Raw genomic sequence first — 15,956 nt, forward strand, 5'->3', positions numbered from 1 at the left:
ACCCGTCAGAATTCGCCTTCACCTTGTAGACCCATTTGCACTTCAACGCTTCATCAACCGGTTCATCGAAATTCATCTGCATCATTCGCGAGATTATCAGAGATAATCGCGAGAGATTATCACCTTCTTCGTTCTCGGTACGTAGACTCGTAGACCTTTTGATTGGGCAGCAAAACCAAGAAAAATCCCGACTCTGATTTGGAGTCCCATTTCTTCCTGTTTGTTTTAGGAACGTGGAACATAACCTTCGCACCAAACACTTTCAGGTTCGACATGTCTGGTTTATGGCAACTAAATATTTCTTCTGGTGTTGCGGATATGCCTTTGTATGGTGATCGGTTGATTAAGTATGCCGCCGTTGCCGTCGCTTCTGCCCAAAAGACCTTTTCTAATCCGGCGTCGAATAACAAACATCTCGCCTTCTCACCAACAGTTCTATTCATACGCTCCGCAAGCCCATTTTGCTCCGGGTTGTGCGGAATAGTTTTTTCATGTTTGATACCAGAACGACGCAAAAACAATCGCATTGCACGGTACACATATTCGGTGCCATTGTCTGTACGAAGTCGCTTAATCCGCTTACCGGTCTGATTTTCAGCAAACGCTTTGAAGTCTTTGAAGCAGTCTAGCACTTCCTCCTTGGATGCGAGAAAATACACGAATAATTTACGGCTGACAACATCGATGAACGATAAAAAATATCTACTGCCTCTTAAAGATGTGTCCTCCATCGGTCCGCAGAGATCCGAATGCACGAGTTCTAGAACGTCACTCGCTCTCGTCCCTTTTTTGCTAAAGGGTTGACGATGATGCTTTCCTTGCAGACACGTTACACAGGCAGGCAATTCGGCATCCTGAAATTCAACTCCCGACACGATGCTCCGGAACCGTTTGAGGTTTTGCACGCTTAAATGTCCTATTCTGCGATGCCACAAGATAATATCATCCTGGGTTCTTGCTGAACATGACACAGAATTATCAGCTAAGCACAGCTTATAGAGACCGCCAACCTCCCGACCAACCGCTATTAGCTCGCTGCTATCAGTTCGCACCTCACAAGCGTCCTGGGTAAACAGCACACGGTAGCCATTGCTGCATATTTTGCTAACAGATAGCAAATTAACTGCAAGTTCTGGGATACATAAGACATTTGACACCGTCAGTTGGCACGAATTTCCTCCTGTATCAGCTTCAATTTGTACACTCCCGCTGGCAACTGCAGACATTTCAGAGTCGTTTGCAGCATGCACTTGTTTCGTCAGCTTCTTCGAATTTTCGAGCAAAGTCAAACTGCCACCGCCAAACACCGTCGACGGAGTCGAAAATCCATTCAACATTCGACTTACAAGTTACAAGTCTTTTGAAAAACGCTCATTGCTGCATGCCTTTTGTCAGGCTTTTCCCTTTTGTCTTTCGCTTTTTTGTTCTGGCATTCTGAAGCGTAATGCCCAAGCCGTCTGCACTTGTAACATTTGAGGTTAGACTTGTTCGGTTTCTTCGTTCCTTTTCGATGCTGGCAGTAAAAGGCGTCATCACTGTTGCTAGACCTTGGAGCTTGCTGGTTTTCACGTCCTGAAGAATTTTCGCTTTCACCGCACCCTCCGTAATAGCTGTCCCGGATGCCTCGAGGCCCATTATCATCGGCACATATGATTCAGGCAGCCCCATCAGAAGCAAACATCGACCTTAAATCCAACTTCCGAAAGCTTGTGGCTAGTCGTCATCAGCTCGCTGACATATTCCTCCGCCGACGAACAGGTTTTTCAGGTTGGACCATGCCTTTTTCGCCGTTTCGGCACTCTGCACCAGGCTGTAATTGATGGGTTCTATGCTGAGGCAAATCGCAGCTAGTGCGCGCAATGACTGTGTGTCTACCGGATCATCTTCGAACAATAATTCTCCCGGCCACGCAATCTTTCTATTGCTGGTAAAGAAATACTGCCACTCGCAGCTATAACTCGCTGCTAATTTCTGCACCGTTCGCACTGGTTTCCGCCGACATTTTACTTATTTCCCGACCGAACCGATCAATCTTCGAGAAAACGATTATAAACGGGTTGAAACCGAATCACTGGAGCCCATAACCTAATGGGAATACGGAGAAATGTAAAACACTTGTGGTTACTTCTAAGGACTGGATATAAAGGTTATGTTGATGATGACATATTATGACAAGTGAAAGCGTACACGCTAAATCAGTATTCAGTATAACGCAGAGAAAATGACATAATGTTTAGTTGTGTTTAATCTAATTAATGGTTAAATGCTAACAGATGCCAAGCACCACTTCTTGTGTGACCACGTCAACAGGGGAACTCTGAGGATCGAGCCGATTCCAAGCAACAATCAACTGGCAGATATATTTAATAAAGCTCTGGATACAGCACGATCTCAAGCACTTCGGAAGCTCCTTGGATTATACAATTAAGAAGGAGTTTGTTTAGACCCGGTCAAGCGAGAACTGGCTGGGAGTACTCGGTGTCCAAGGAATTGGAGAGTGGTAGCCCACCACCAAGTAAATTAGAATTAGGTTTTGGAACCAGAAAGTGGATTTCGTTTTCACGGCCACGGGAATCCAGCCAACAAAGTCGATTTCATGTCATACGTCTACATCAACATCGACGACATGATCGCAGATGAAGAACTAGTTTGACGAAATTTTCAACGGTTTGCACTTGACAAATTTAGGAGACGTTTCTCTTATCCTTGGAATTCCGGATTTACGATCAATCAAACCACGCACATTTGTAAACTGGCACAACGCTTCGGCTTGTGCAAAGTAAAATCAGCCTCAGAACGACGAACAACAAAAGGGGGAGATGAATCACCTATAGCCAAAAACCACGATTACCTGAGTCTGATCGAGGGTCTCCTATCGACCGGTGGATTACGGATGTTCGTAGATGCGGATTGGGCCGAAGATTTTTGCGACAGGATGCCGAACTTTGGTAACTCTGCCTCACGTTGACTCGGACCACTGCCTAGTGATGGTTAAGGTGCGCCCAAAACACTCCGTTTTGAACAACATTCGGTACCGACGCAAGCCTCGGTCAAATCTCAAGCGACTAAAGCAGCCAAACCTCGCCGTAAATTACGTACACTCACTCAAAGCGAAAGAGGACTGGATGGACGAACCCCCTCTGGAATACGGTAAAAATAGCCATTAGGGGTGAAGTGGAGAGCATCATTGGAAACAGCACTTCGATGAAAACCTGAATGGTGCCCAGGCGGAGAACCATGACGCTGGGGAGATTTCTACGGTGTGACGTGTGATAAACAAGAACAGCCAGCCCTAACGATAAGTAATAATCCTTTGCATTTGTGTTGTCGGCTGTTCGATGAAGTGAACCACGTGTTTCATTTTAACATTTGTAAAACTAGGTTCAAGAATGAAATTTTAAAATTAAGATAAGATGTGTCTGTACTGCCTTGGTCGAAGACTTATAGTAAATAAATAAATTAAAGTTTAAAGTTAAGAAGGCCACCAGGGCGTCTAAAGAACGATAAATCGGTTGGTAAAGATGACGTCAGACAGGAGTTTATTAGAATAGAACCAGAAAAGCTGGCCACTTGTCTGCACTGGGTAATTAGTAGAATTTGGGATACAGCACAGGCACCGGAGGAGTGAATGAAAACATGGGTTTATCTGTCCGATCTACAAGTAGTGATGTCCGTTAATCGTTCGATTAATTCAACTAATCGAATAACTATACAAATATTCGAATAATTTTGAATCGAATACTGCTAGCACGAGTAGTTGAATTAATCGAATAGTTCAAAGGAAATAATATGAATGCGAATAATCCCCGAATAATGGCCGCTAATCGTTCATAATCGTTCTATTAATCGAATTAATGAAAAAAGTATTCGAATATTTCCAATCGAATACCACTAGTACGAATAGTTGAATTAATCGATTAGTGCAGACAACACTCGCCGATTAATCGGTAATCGATTAATTGAAAATTTCGGACATCACTATCTACAAGCAAGGCAATAAGTTGGACTGTGAGAACTATCGTCCGTGTGTGCACCAACATAGTGCTGTCCCAAATCATTTTCCGCCCACTGCACTATCACCAATTACGAATATATTTGTGGGAATTTATCAAGCCGGACTTCCGTGACGGACGGTCAACGACGAGTTGCATTGCACTGCAGATCCTCCAAAAAGGCCTTAAATACAGAGTTCCCACGCACCATTTATTCGTTGACTTCAAAGTTGCATATGATGTCATCGGCCGAAGAGAGCTATGAAGTCATAGACGAGAGCGCCATATGCCATATAGGCAGGCTTCTGCCGTGCGCTGAAATTTTTCTCAATTCTCGGTGTTTTACTGGTAAAGCACAGAAGACGAATCGAACTGCGCTCTCGCTATCGGATGTTACCTTCTCCGACAAGCGACGTAACGAGTAACTTTCTTTTTCTGCCGGAGCACTATCACGGAGCATATCGTTTCAGTCCATATTATTGGTTGTCCGATATTCTATTTGAGATACGGAGCAAATAATATTTTGTCTCCAGTGGGCGAAAAAAAAGGTAGCTCTGCTTGCAGTTGTGCTCCCTCTGCGCAAGATGAGTGGTTATAAAAGAAAACGGTATTCAGGCATCATACGGAGGCAGAGCAAACGGTTGAACAAACGAACGCTCTTGGTCGTTGTGAGAAGCAGATTGATCTGTCTCTGTATGCTGAAGATGAGCAAAATGAAGCCTGCATATAGGCTTCTCAAGATAGAAACGATGAGATGGCGATGAACTGCCAGCTATGTCTCAACCAAGACAGTAATTTCTTAAAAATCAACTCACGTTAGCAGATTCGATGCTGAACGATCGTAAATTCTTCAATTGCGGGTCGAACATCGATGATGGCAACTATCAATGTCACCCACAGCAATCGGTCTTGAGTGACGGAAACATTTAGTGAGATTAGTAATCTGTGGCAAGTAGTTCGCTACCCAACCACAGACAAACATTTAGTCTGACCACTAGCACCATCTATGATCGACATTCCCAAATATCAAATAGCTACAGGAATATCCCTTGAACTAGCAAGTATTTTTTATGGGGAATTCCCCTGTTTTCGTTAAAAAGCGCTACTTTGACCAAAACGGAGACATTTCCAACCAACAATAAATTTGCAAATTTGAATAGACTGTTACAGCGTGCGAAGAATGGGACATTGAGTGTTATGTTTGTTTGTCTGTGACCCAACGTACACAACAAATTGGTTGACCATAACCTGCGGCATCCTATCGTTTCCGGCGAAAGATTGCATCGCTGTCGCCGAGGAAAATAGATGGATTCATCCTAAAGGACGAACCGAACTTACAGTGTTCCACATTTCCATTGGTGAATTGGAAAGAATTTCGTTGAATTGCTTTTTTGAGGAATAAACTGCTCTTGGGTTGTTCTTGACGGTGCGGATCAGTCGCTCCCAACTACCACCCATATGTGACAGCAGTAGGTAGCAAGTTGTATCATTAATTCGATGCTACCACTAACTAACAAACTGCTTCAACAGCTCATTTCAATTGATGGCATCGTTGATCTGCTTCAGCTACAATAAGCTGTTGCAGTAGAAGACGTCCATGGAATCTTATCAATACACCTTCCTGTTGATCCGGATAGACAGCAACTCTGTAACGGTGCGAGCTAGGCGTACGCCAAGGCTTTGATTCCACTTTTGACAATCATAAAATGTGGTAATCTTCAAAACCGTAGTATCGAATCAGTCACACTCAACACGAGATTGTATTGGGTTGACCTAGATCTTTATTATCATGCCGAAGAATGCTCAATTCTTCTTGTATGTACTTTTTTAATCACTATACCAAACAATGTAAGAATACTCATACAACAACATAAACTATCAAGATTGGATTTATAAAAATAAACCTAAAAAAGAACGAAACCCCAGCAGCGGGAGCATCACTCAACGTCTAACCACGGGGCAGACCAGCGCCATATACTTTTTCCGAGACACAATTCGTCACATTTCAGGACTTACCGAAGCCGCCCATCAGATTCCCGAGCCCGCCGGCGCCCTGCTGCAGCTGGCGCATCATATTTTGCAGCCCACTCATGCCACCCATCTGCTGGAACATCCGTGGATCGATCATCTTCGCCATCTGCTGGTTCAGTTTTGCCATCTGCGTCGGATTCACGTTTTTCGCCATGTCACCGCTCTTGAACAGACCCTTGATACCGCCCATCTTCTTGATAACGGCCGCAAACTTGGTGTACTGCGAAATCAGATCGCGCACCTCGCGCTCGGTCACACCGGAACCCTGTGCCACCCGAATTATCCGACTCGGCTGTTTGCTGAACAGCTTCGCTCCATCCTTGTTGTCCAACTCGCCGTCCGACATCGAATCCATCATCGTCATCAGCCGCTTGATGCGTGCCATCGATTCCTGTTCGCCTCCCTTGGTCATAAAATCTTGCGAGAAGCCAGGAATCATACCCTGCAAACAATAGATTAGTAATCTCGCTTGATTTTGCTACTACAAAAATTCAAAATACTGACCATAATTTGCGAAAACGGTCCCATTTTCATAATGTTCTGAAACTGTTCGTACATGTCCCGTATCGTGAATTGTCCGTGTTTAATTTTATCGATCAACTCTTCATTGTCATCCAAATTCAACTCGTTAACCTTATCGATTAAACCCTCGATATCGCCCATTCCGAGCAACTTGCTAATGAACGGTTTCGTCTTAAACGGTTCCAAATCGTCAATATGCTCACCAGTTCCAATGAAAATGATAGGTGAATTAGTAGCGGCCACTCTGTGGAGAAAATAAAACCGGTTTTAATTACCAACCATTCTCGCAGCAAAGTTCAAAGATCTACACTCACGCTGACAGTGCACCACCTCCCTTGGCGTGGCCATCCAACTTGGTAATGATAACGGAACCGATGTCTACCTTTCCCTTGAAGGCTTTGGCTTGAGCCTCGCAAGCCTGCCCAATGGTGGCATCCATCACGAAGATAATATTATCCGGCTTGATGGCCGTCGCCACCGCCAACATCTCCTCGAACAGTGACTCCTCCTGCTTGTGGCGACCGCTCGTATCGACGATGATAAACTCGAAACCTTCCTTCTTGAACATCTCCACTCCGTCCTGGGCAATCACCACCGGATCTACCTCGGTGTAACTGCCGTAGAACGGAATCCGCGCCTTGGTAGCGTTTTGCTTGATCTGATCGTACGCACCCGCACGGAACGTGTCCGCACAAACCAAACAGGATTTCCAGTTCTTTTTCTGATAGTGATAGGCCAGCTTGGTACAGGTTGTGGTCTTTCCTGATCCCTGCGAAAAGAAAGCAAATCGTTATCAAACTAAATTCCGGATCGAAAACATCGAACAAACCTGCAAACCGACAAACATGATAATGTTTGGCCGACCCTTCACCGGCTGGAAGGGTTTCACACCCGGATCGACTAGCTTAACCAGTTCCTTGAAAACGGCCGACTGAATCATGCGCCGCTTGTTCAATCCGCCTGCCATTTCGTCGAAATCGATCACCGATTTCACATTTTCGCGAAGCTTTTTCACCAGCCGTATGTTGACGTCCGCCTCCAGCAGCGCCGTACAGATTTCCTTCAGCATAGCATCGAGAACCTACAATGAATCCGAATTTGGATCGATTAAACCTGTCCCTTAGCGTTCCGCCCCCCTCCGCTATAACAAACCTCTTCATTGATGATCGTCGCTTTGCTCAGCGAATGCAAAGCATTCGTGATTTTCCGACCTAAATCCGCTAAAACCATTTTGGCGAACTGGAACTATTTCCGTATTTACACCGTTGAAACCTTCTGCTGTGCTCGTTTGTGGTTTTTACTCAACCAAAAAAGTTCCTCCTAGTAGTTATTGTATACGATTGCGAAACCACCATTCCACGCTCCTCCAATCCACTCGCAAAACTAGTTGGCCCCACAAATCCGTCGCTTACCTACCGTAGTCACTTTTCGACTTCGTCGAACGGCCTCTCCCGGAAGCACTGTAGATTTTTTCCCTATCTGGCAAAAATCGAACAAGGAAAATCAGTTTGTGATTGTTGGCTGACTGACTGACTTGCAAACGACGGGCAGGCAGGAAGGGTGAGAAAAACTTGAAAAACTAGACAACACAACACTCGCACTTCACATCCAGGATCAGGCTCAGGCAGAAAGAACAACAACTGTCAAAAGAAAAACTTCACGAGCGTGATTCGTTGGCAGCCGCGGAGTGTCGGCTGCGCTGCTGAAAAACAGAAACTGAACGACTGTCTGACACTGAACGATGACGAGTGCAATTCGTTAAGTTTTCCGCTCAATACACGCTAAACTAAGAAATATATAAAATAAAATTTATTTGAGGAAAATAGGGAAAATATTATTGCAGGTTGCAGTGAAACGACTAAATGTCGACTAACATTTGAAAGGGGCGGATAAGCCAACTGTCAAACAGAACGAGTGAGAGTTCATTTTCCTATGCTGCTCCAGCAAAAAATAACTCTCACTCGTTCTGTTTGACAGTTGGCTTATCCGCCCCTTTCAAATGTTGGTCGACAAATGCACAGCAACTGCAAGGAAACAGCCAAACATCTGCAATCAGTGTTACCATCTAAATAGAGCCATCACAGTGCTTCGTAATAGAGAATATTATCAGTCGTTTTTCTTCTTCAAACAATATCAATCATATTGTTTCCATGCTATTTTTTATTTTCAGAATATCTTTAACAAAAATTGTGTAATAGAACCTAAAAACCTCACATGTTATGCTGCAAGCATGTTTGGTACATTAATGCAATTTTTATTCCAAAGTTTTTCGAAACTTCAGCATCTCTGAATACGAGCGCTGCAGCTCTGACAGCTTCTGGTAAACAAACATAGTGGCACCGAATTTTCGAAACGTGAATTTTTCTGCTGTTAAATTTAGGTCACTTTGCACTACAGCACTCGTTCGCTAATTGCACGAATGAGGCGATGCGATTAGCGAATTTCGTTTTTTAATTGCACGATTGTTGCCAATATTTATTGTAAAACGTGATGCGTTATCACTGTAAAGAACTCTTCACATGCATTCACACGTAGGAACTAGAACTAATTTTAAGCAGTCTAAGCGGGTCACTGATTGTTTTACCTTATTACAAGCGATGGGTTGACTAAGTGGGGGATATCAGCATGCCAATCTTCTTGCTATCTTTAGTTCTTCAAGCTGTTACCATTGGAAGACACTATTCTTGAGCTAAACTTTTGATTTTTCGCTTTAAAAGTTGGAGCGGCGGAACTAATTTTGAACAGACCGAACCCATTTTCACCCGCAAGGTGCTTTTTTAAGCAATCCTGAAAGCTGAATTTTACGTCCCCTTAAAAAATCCCTCGAACTTTTCCCCCTATTCAGTAAGTTCGCGTTCCTATCCGCGACCTACTAATCGGCATCTGATGCGTAATCGGCATAGCGTATCGGCATAGATGCGTAAAATGCCATCTGTCTAAATTGTTTATCGGGGCATACACTCACCGCACCGTTCGGCAAACGGTATTCGTCGTCTCTTTTATTCTCTGGTGTTCTTATGGGAAACTGCGAGTTTGACGTCTCACTCCAAGTAACAATTTCAGGCTGATCAAACGCTTTTATAGCTGATTTTATTCAACCTGTGACTGATCTATGGTTTAGGTTTAGAAATGAAAACCTTTTTCATCTTTTTCATTTCAACATCTAAATCTGGTGATTTTATCAAGCTTCAGGCTAATTAATAACTGCTTTCGAAGCTGCAATGAAGCTTAATAGAAACTTTTTTGCACTTTTAAATAGCCAATGCTGTCAATTCTATTTTTAGAACGAGAAATAGTTTTGCAATCTACTTTTCCAGTCGCTTAATCAACGCTTCATCAACCTTTATGCAGCCAAAAAAACTATTTTTAAATTTAAAAACGTGGAACGTATCATTTTTATTTCGCCGTCAACGCAATATTTTTAATTTCGAATAACTTTAATTCGTACAAGTATAAGCTAGCTAATTAAAAATGCATCTCTTTTTTCCGGGAATTGAACCCGCCATCTTTTGATCCATAAGCACTCACCATATGATCCGCCCCATTTGCATCTGCAGAACAGACAGTGAGAATATCTTTACACCTGAAGCCTAGCCCGTCTAGCGTGCAGCAGTCGATAATGTCGATAACTGACCAACTTTTGCTCACAGAGAACAGACATTCATCTTGATCTCGCCGGGTGTGTAAAGACCAGTCGCCATTTTGAAAGTATGTGGTAATGCTCCCGTTGTGTGGCGCTCAGATCACTGAAAGTCAATGCTGATCAAAGCATTCGTCACATTTTCATTTAGCATTATCATAAAGCATTTAACAGTTGCTACAGCAACTAACATACTGTTTACTCATCAAACCTGAAATAAAAGTAAACAACATTTATCACTAATTTTGATTGCTGAATGATTGAATAATCCTTTTTTAACCATTTTGGCTAACTGTTTTTGGGAATAAACAGATGGAGGAAGCCGGATTACTTGTACATGATTCTCGCCAATGAAACGAACCAATGAAAAGCACTGGTTCTTAGAGCGAATAAACAACGATAAACAATAAATTCCATACCCGTTCGTCTGCGCCAAGGATTATTGCGGTTACGAATTCGGCGTTAAGGGTCAGTGGTGTACAGACTGACAAAATGCCGTGAATAAAGCGATTGCCAGATCCGAAATATCAATGAACAAATCCAAACGATGCACCACCGGACGTCGACGAAGCAGTACAGGAAGTTATCTGGAAGGTGTTCAGAGAGAGCTACTGCAAGTGCTGCTGCGGGGGTGTTAGATGGTGTTAATGAAAGAATAGTACGATTTAATGCGGAAAAACAGAATTATCACGTTCACGATATCAGAATAAAATAAAAATTTGAAATCCTATCTGGTTTATTTTAACAATCTTTTGCCGAGTTCAACAAATAACATAAACAAAGTTGAGCAACGCAACAACCGTTACTACGGTAACTCTCGTTAGAGTTGCCAGTATTTCGAATATGTAGTATCTAACAAGATAATATATTAAATTTGGCAACGCGGATGTTGCGCGACTGGTGCACCGTAAGAGAGATGTCACTAGTGTCTTATTCAAAAGTTTACACACCTTTTGCGTAAAATTTTATATGAGCATAAATGTCTGTTCTCTGTGATTTTACCGAAATCTAAACAGCTGAACGTTTGGTAAAAATTTCGATGGTGCCAATCGACGTTTACAGATCATTAATTGAGATTGCTGACAGCTACCGTACGCACACTATCCCGCGTATACGTACACGCGATTTGTTGCTGCTGCTGTTGGTTTTTCCATGACGTTTTTCAAACTGGGGGAAAACAAACCACCAACACAACTGCAGATTAGCAAGCTCTATAATGTTTGTGCAATAAAAAATTTTACCAAACGTTCTGCTGATTAGATTTCGGTAAAATTTTACCGAACCGATTAAGTGTGTATAGGTACTTGCAGCCAACTTTTGATATTCAGGAAAATTTCGGGTTTGCGACTCTATCGACTCGCAGCTCGCAGTCGAGTTTCAAAGATATGACTGATTTGTTAGACTGAATCGGAATGTTGAGGCTGAGATGGTCTTTCATTCGAATATGCATAAAGCGTGGGTTTTCACTAGTGATCGATATAAGAATAAAAATTAAAATCCGGGTTCTGACTCGTTCAGGTTGAATATCGTAGCTAATTTTTACAGACTGATCTTGGTACAGTTTGATTAGTCCTCGTTCCAATTACAGTCCGATCTCGATCCGGAAGTCTCGAATTATCTAGAGGCAAATCGATCCAACCGTTGATTTGCAAACAGCAGAATAGCAGAACGCAAGTAAAAATAACATGTCATATTCTATTTGATTTGGGCACACGCAATGGCCTTAAATAAAAAGGTGCCGGATACTTGAAGGCGATGCCATAACTTTTCCGGAATATTCTCTTCCCATGCCAAAAATCCCTGACTTCAAATGAAATTCCCTGACATTCCCTGACTTTTCCAGGTTAACACGAATTTCCCTGACATTTACAGGTTTTCCCTGATTTTCCAGGTAATCGACACCCTGAGTTATCATGACGTTTATTCGAGGGGTGTTTAACGAGGGGTTTTTATTATATCTCATTGGTACCTTTTACACACTTTCCGTTTTTTGCCTGGTAGTCTGTTCTCTGTGCCACCAATTCTGGCTGTAGTCTTCAAAAGGTCGCATAACCCGTGCAAAAGGGAATCTTTGCTGTACCGATAAATAATTTATTTATGAGTGAGCGTTATGTTAAAAAGAAAGAGTAAAACATTTTTGACGTGTGAAGCATTTTGAAAAATTTAACGGGCATCCCTGGATAATTTGACGAACATTTTGAACGAAGCTCATTTCCCGCTCTTCGCAGTGAGAGCGCTTTGCTCACATCAACTCTCAATGCATTTTTCTCGCCCATGGGCAGAGTTGCCGACAATGACATATTTTTTCTTTGTTCACATCATATAGATTAAAAATTACCACACAGTATTTTGACCTGATTGTCTTAAAAGCCTTAAAAGGTTTTATGGAAATTTCTTGGAAAATTCTCAGAAAATAGTTATTCAATTTCTGCGAAAACAAATCCTTTTAACTTACCGACGTACGGAACAGTAAATGCCGTTATCAAGGGCATGGTGTGTTGCTATCTCTTTCTCATGTAGGAGTGAAGAGAGCAACTTTCAAATGGTCCTGGGTAAAGCCTAGTATCGACCTGAAAAGAAATGGGCAAAAAGATAGGCCAAGAAATGCTAAAGAAAAGATTTTCCGTTTGCGATTTCTTTACCAGTATGCACCTCACAAGAAATATTGTTTTACGTGCAAGTAAATTGAAACGTCACTTTTCCGTACGGAATAATATCCGGCGCAATTATTACCACAAGAAAAAATGACAGATAATTGCTTGCCTTGCAGTTGTCAAAATTTCTTCCGTAATTAGCAAGATTTTTTCTTGAGCTATTTTCTTTTCAGCTGGATACTAGGCTTAAAGGAGAATTCCCAGCAAATTTTTTGGTTCCTGTCAAAATTAACAGTTTGGTACCTGTGCGTGGGACATCGAAAATGTATGAATTTGACAGCCACTTCACCCCGTAGGCCGTTAAACGCGTTTCTACCTACGGGGTGAAGTGGCTGTCAAATTCATACATTTTCGATGTCCCACGCATAGGTACCAAACCGTTAATTTTGACAGGAACCAAAAAATTTGTTGGGAATTCCCCTTTACCGAAGACCATTTGAAAGTTGCTCTCTTCACTCCTACATGAGAAAGAGATAGCAACATGCCATGCCCTTGGTTTCTACATGTCCGAACGTGGTCGAACATGTGCTTTAAAAGTTTTTGGTTGTAAAATAAATCATTCAGCAACCCTGCTCGAACCACTTTCCGTTCTCTCGACCGGTTCTCATTTCTCATCAAGTGCATATGTAATAGTGCATTCGGTTCTGGTGTGCGCTGGAATCTTTCCGCTCTGTCCAATCTCACTCATAATTTTATTTCTTCTCGCTGCCTCGCTAGGAAAACGTCGAACTGTCCGCACGTGAAAAATTTTGTAAATGAAACGCATTTAACTTGCATTTTTCAGCAAGAAAAAGTGACTGAAATTAGTGCTCTCCACGGCACATCGGACAATCTAGCTGTGTTTTCTTTATTCCTCTGTTCGTTTTTTGGTTAATTTCGATCTAGTTTAAACACCAGCAAAATGTTCTGGGGTAAGTAGAAAAATGTGTTTCTTCCGGCGTCGCCGCTTGCTTGCTTGCTAACGAGCACTAAGCAACACGATGCACACAAGATGGCCTTCGCCATTCAACAACATGCGGGAGGAAATCAACCTAAAATAATATTTTCACGTGTTTTCCTTCGGCAGGATTGGTACTGAAGGCTAACAAGAAGTACACGCAGACGGTGGTCAAGGCGTTCCATCTGTCGCAGGCGGCGCTGGACCTGAGCAAGGCCGGCGATGGCGATGTTCAGGTTATGTTAACATCGGAGGAAAATACCTATCTGTTGTGCACTCTTGGCAAGAAAACCCCGCAGGTTTCGCTAGACCTGAACTTCGACGAAGGTGATCAGATCAGCCTAAGCACCAAGGGTGAGGGAATTGTACATTTGACCGGGTACTTGGTGCCAAGTGAGGCAGATTTTATGGACAGCGATGACGAGGACGGCGAGGAGGAGGAAGTCGAAGCAGATGAGGAAATGTTGGAAGTTCCGGTGCAAAAGGAAAAGGTGAGTGTTGAGTGCTGCTTTTAGTAAGATTGAGATTTTAATGTGGATGTTTTACAGGAGCGCGTTGCTAAGAAAGTAGCCGCAAAGGTAATAAAACACGAGGTAAATGCAAAACCAGGTGCTGAAGATGAGGAGGATGAAATGGATGAAACGTTCGAGCTGCCGAAGGGAGCTCAGAAAAAGAAGAATAAGCAACAAAAGGGTGGAGACGAGGAAGAGGACAGCGACGACGATGACGATGATGAATCCGACGAAGATAATTCGGATGATTCCGAAGAGGATGATGAACTGAACGACAGTAAAGCCGACGAGGGTAAGGACGAGGAGGAGGATAGCGATGACGATGATGAGGATGACGAGGAAGACGATTCCAACGAAGAGGATGATTCGGAAGATGAACAGCCACCAGCGGCAAAAGTTGCCAAGCTGGAGAAGAAACCATCGAAGCAGAATGGCATTGAACAGAACGGTAAGGCTTCCTCCAAGGAACTGAAAAAAGACGAAAAGCAAAAGCAAGGCCAACCAAAGACTCGCACGCTGCAGGGCGGATTGACGGTGGAAGACATTGCGGTCGGTTCGGGAGCGGAAGCCAAGCCCGGCAAGAAGGTGGCCGTGTACTACGAGGGTCGCTTGAAAAAGAACAACAAAGTGTTCGATTCCACAACGAAGGGTGCCGGTTTCAAGTTTGCCCTGGGTCGCGGTGAGGTCATCAAGGGCTGGGACTTGGGTGTAAGTGGAATGAAAGTCGGAGGCAAGCGACGACTAACGGTGCCTCACCAATTGGCCTACGGAACCCGAGGAAGCCCACCGGTCATTCCGCCGAACAGTACGCTCGTGTTCGACGTCGAGCTGCGAAACGTGTTCTAAGGCGTCCTTCTTTTAATAACCTTGTCTCACAATCTACCTAGTGTAAGGACGTTACGGTCGCAGAATGAAAATCGGTTCAGTATCCACGCAAAAAATGCAGCATTACGTTCTGAACTCGCCATCACCCGAATCACCCGGTGAAATATCTGTGTGATTTTGATAGCTGGTAACTTTAAAAGTTGATCGGTTTTTTTTATTGCTTGTAAGAAAAGATAGAGAACGTTTAAACATTCACAGAAATTAACATAGCAGAGGTGCTGTCCAGTGTCGCCATTTGAATTAAACGCCTAAATAGTACAGCAAATCACAAATTATTGCTCCTTTTTGTTGTAAAAAAGTTGCATTAATGTCCCAACTGGAACATTTTCGTTAAACCCCCAACCCTACCGTACAACACAATTTGCGCGCGATATGTTTTTGTCTAATAAAAACTTATTACAATAATAAACAGTTCGGGTGTTTTGTAATCAAAATTTTCTTGCAAAAGTGATTTCACAAGAAACATATGTATGTTTCCATGGTAACATTAACCTTTAGCTTTACTTGGATCTAAGTAGACCAGAAAGTGTAAAGCCCCAAACACAATGCATACGGATTTTACTACGTTGCGGAAATTTGACAGAAAACCCATGGAAAAACTGTCAAATTGCCGCAACGTAGTAAAATCCGTATGCATTGTGTTTGGGGCTTAACTGTTGCAACCGTAACTAAGGTAATGGACTGATACTGGTGGTTTGGAATAACTAAATCAGTCCATCTTGTTTGGTGGTTGACTAACGACCAACTAAACTCATAGCATTGGCAGAGCAACGCCTGGTACAT

The 15,956-nt window shown here is 42.9% G+C and overlaps 2 protein-coding genes across 3 annotated transcripts; one reads left to right on the forward strand and one right to left on the reverse strand.

Moving 5' to 3' along the window:
• Positions 1-5,760: 5,760 nt before the first annotated feature.
• On the reverse strand, positions 5,761-8,162 carry LOC128745187 (signal recognition particle 54 kDa protein). 2 transcript variants are annotated; one of them, XM_053842217.1, is made up of 6 exons: positions 8,080-8,159; positions 7,698-8,024; positions 7,375-7,626; positions 6,860-7,314; positions 6,528-6,789; positions 5,761-6,465 (listed from the first exon to the last, which is right to left on the reverse strand). In XM_053842217.1, the coding sequence occupies exons 2-6, from the start codon at positions 7,773-7,775 to the stop codon at positions 5,998-6,000; spliced, it is 1,515 nt and encodes a 504-aa protein (XP_053698192.1). In that variant the 5' UTR covers positions 7,776-8,024; positions 8,080-8,159; the 3' UTR covers positions 5,761-5,997. The 2 variants fall into 2 exon arrangements, with proteins under 2 accessions (XP_053698192.1, XP_053698183.1); XM_053842208.1 differs by having other exon boundaries at positions 7,698-8,162.
• Positions 8,163-13,539: 5,377 nt separating this feature from the next.
• On the forward strand, positions 13,540-15,587 carry LOC128733588 (39 kDa FK506-binding nuclear protein). Its single transcript, XM_053827282.1, has 3 exons — positions 13,540-13,750; positions 13,906-14,267; positions 14,325-15,587. The coding sequence occupies exons 1-3, from the start codon at positions 13,741-13,743 to the stop codon at positions 15,132-15,134; spliced, it is 1,182 nt and encodes a 393-aa protein (XP_053683257.1). The 5' UTR covers positions 13,540-13,740; the 3' UTR covers positions 15,135-15,587.
• The last annotated feature ends 369 nt before the right edge of the window (positions 15,588-15,956 follow it).

The sequence above is a fragment of the Sabethes cyaneus genome, chromosome 1 (assembly GCF_943734655.1).
Source record: "Sabethes cyaneus chromosome 1, idSabCyanKW18_F2, whole genome shotgun sequence".
Lineage (NCBI taxonomy): Eukaryota > Metazoa > Arthropoda > Insecta > Diptera > Culicidae > Sabethes > Sabethes cyaneus.

What these genes read in the sequence shown, in the direction of transcription:
- LOC128733588 (XM_053827282.1), top strand. An exon ending in TTCCGGTGCAAAAGGAAAAG is followed by an intron (nt 14,268 to 14,324) that starts GTGAGTGTTGAG and finishes GATGTTTTACAG; the next exon opens with GAGCGCGTTGCTAAGAAAGT.
- LOC128745187 (XM_053842208.1), bottom strand. Translation starts at nt 7,775, where the DNA reads ATGGTTTTAGCGGATTTAGGTCGGAAAATCACGAATGCTTTGCATTCG. An exon ending in CGACGATCATCAATGAAGAG is followed by an intron (nt 7,627 to 7,697) that starts GTTTGTTATAGC and finishes GATTCATTGTAG; the next exon opens with GTTCTCGATGCTATGCTGAA. An exon ending in GACCGTTTTCGCAAATTATG is followed by an intron (nt 6,466 to 6,527) that starts GTCAGTATTTTG and finishes TATTGTTTGCAG; the next exon opens with GGTATGATTCCTGGCTTCTC.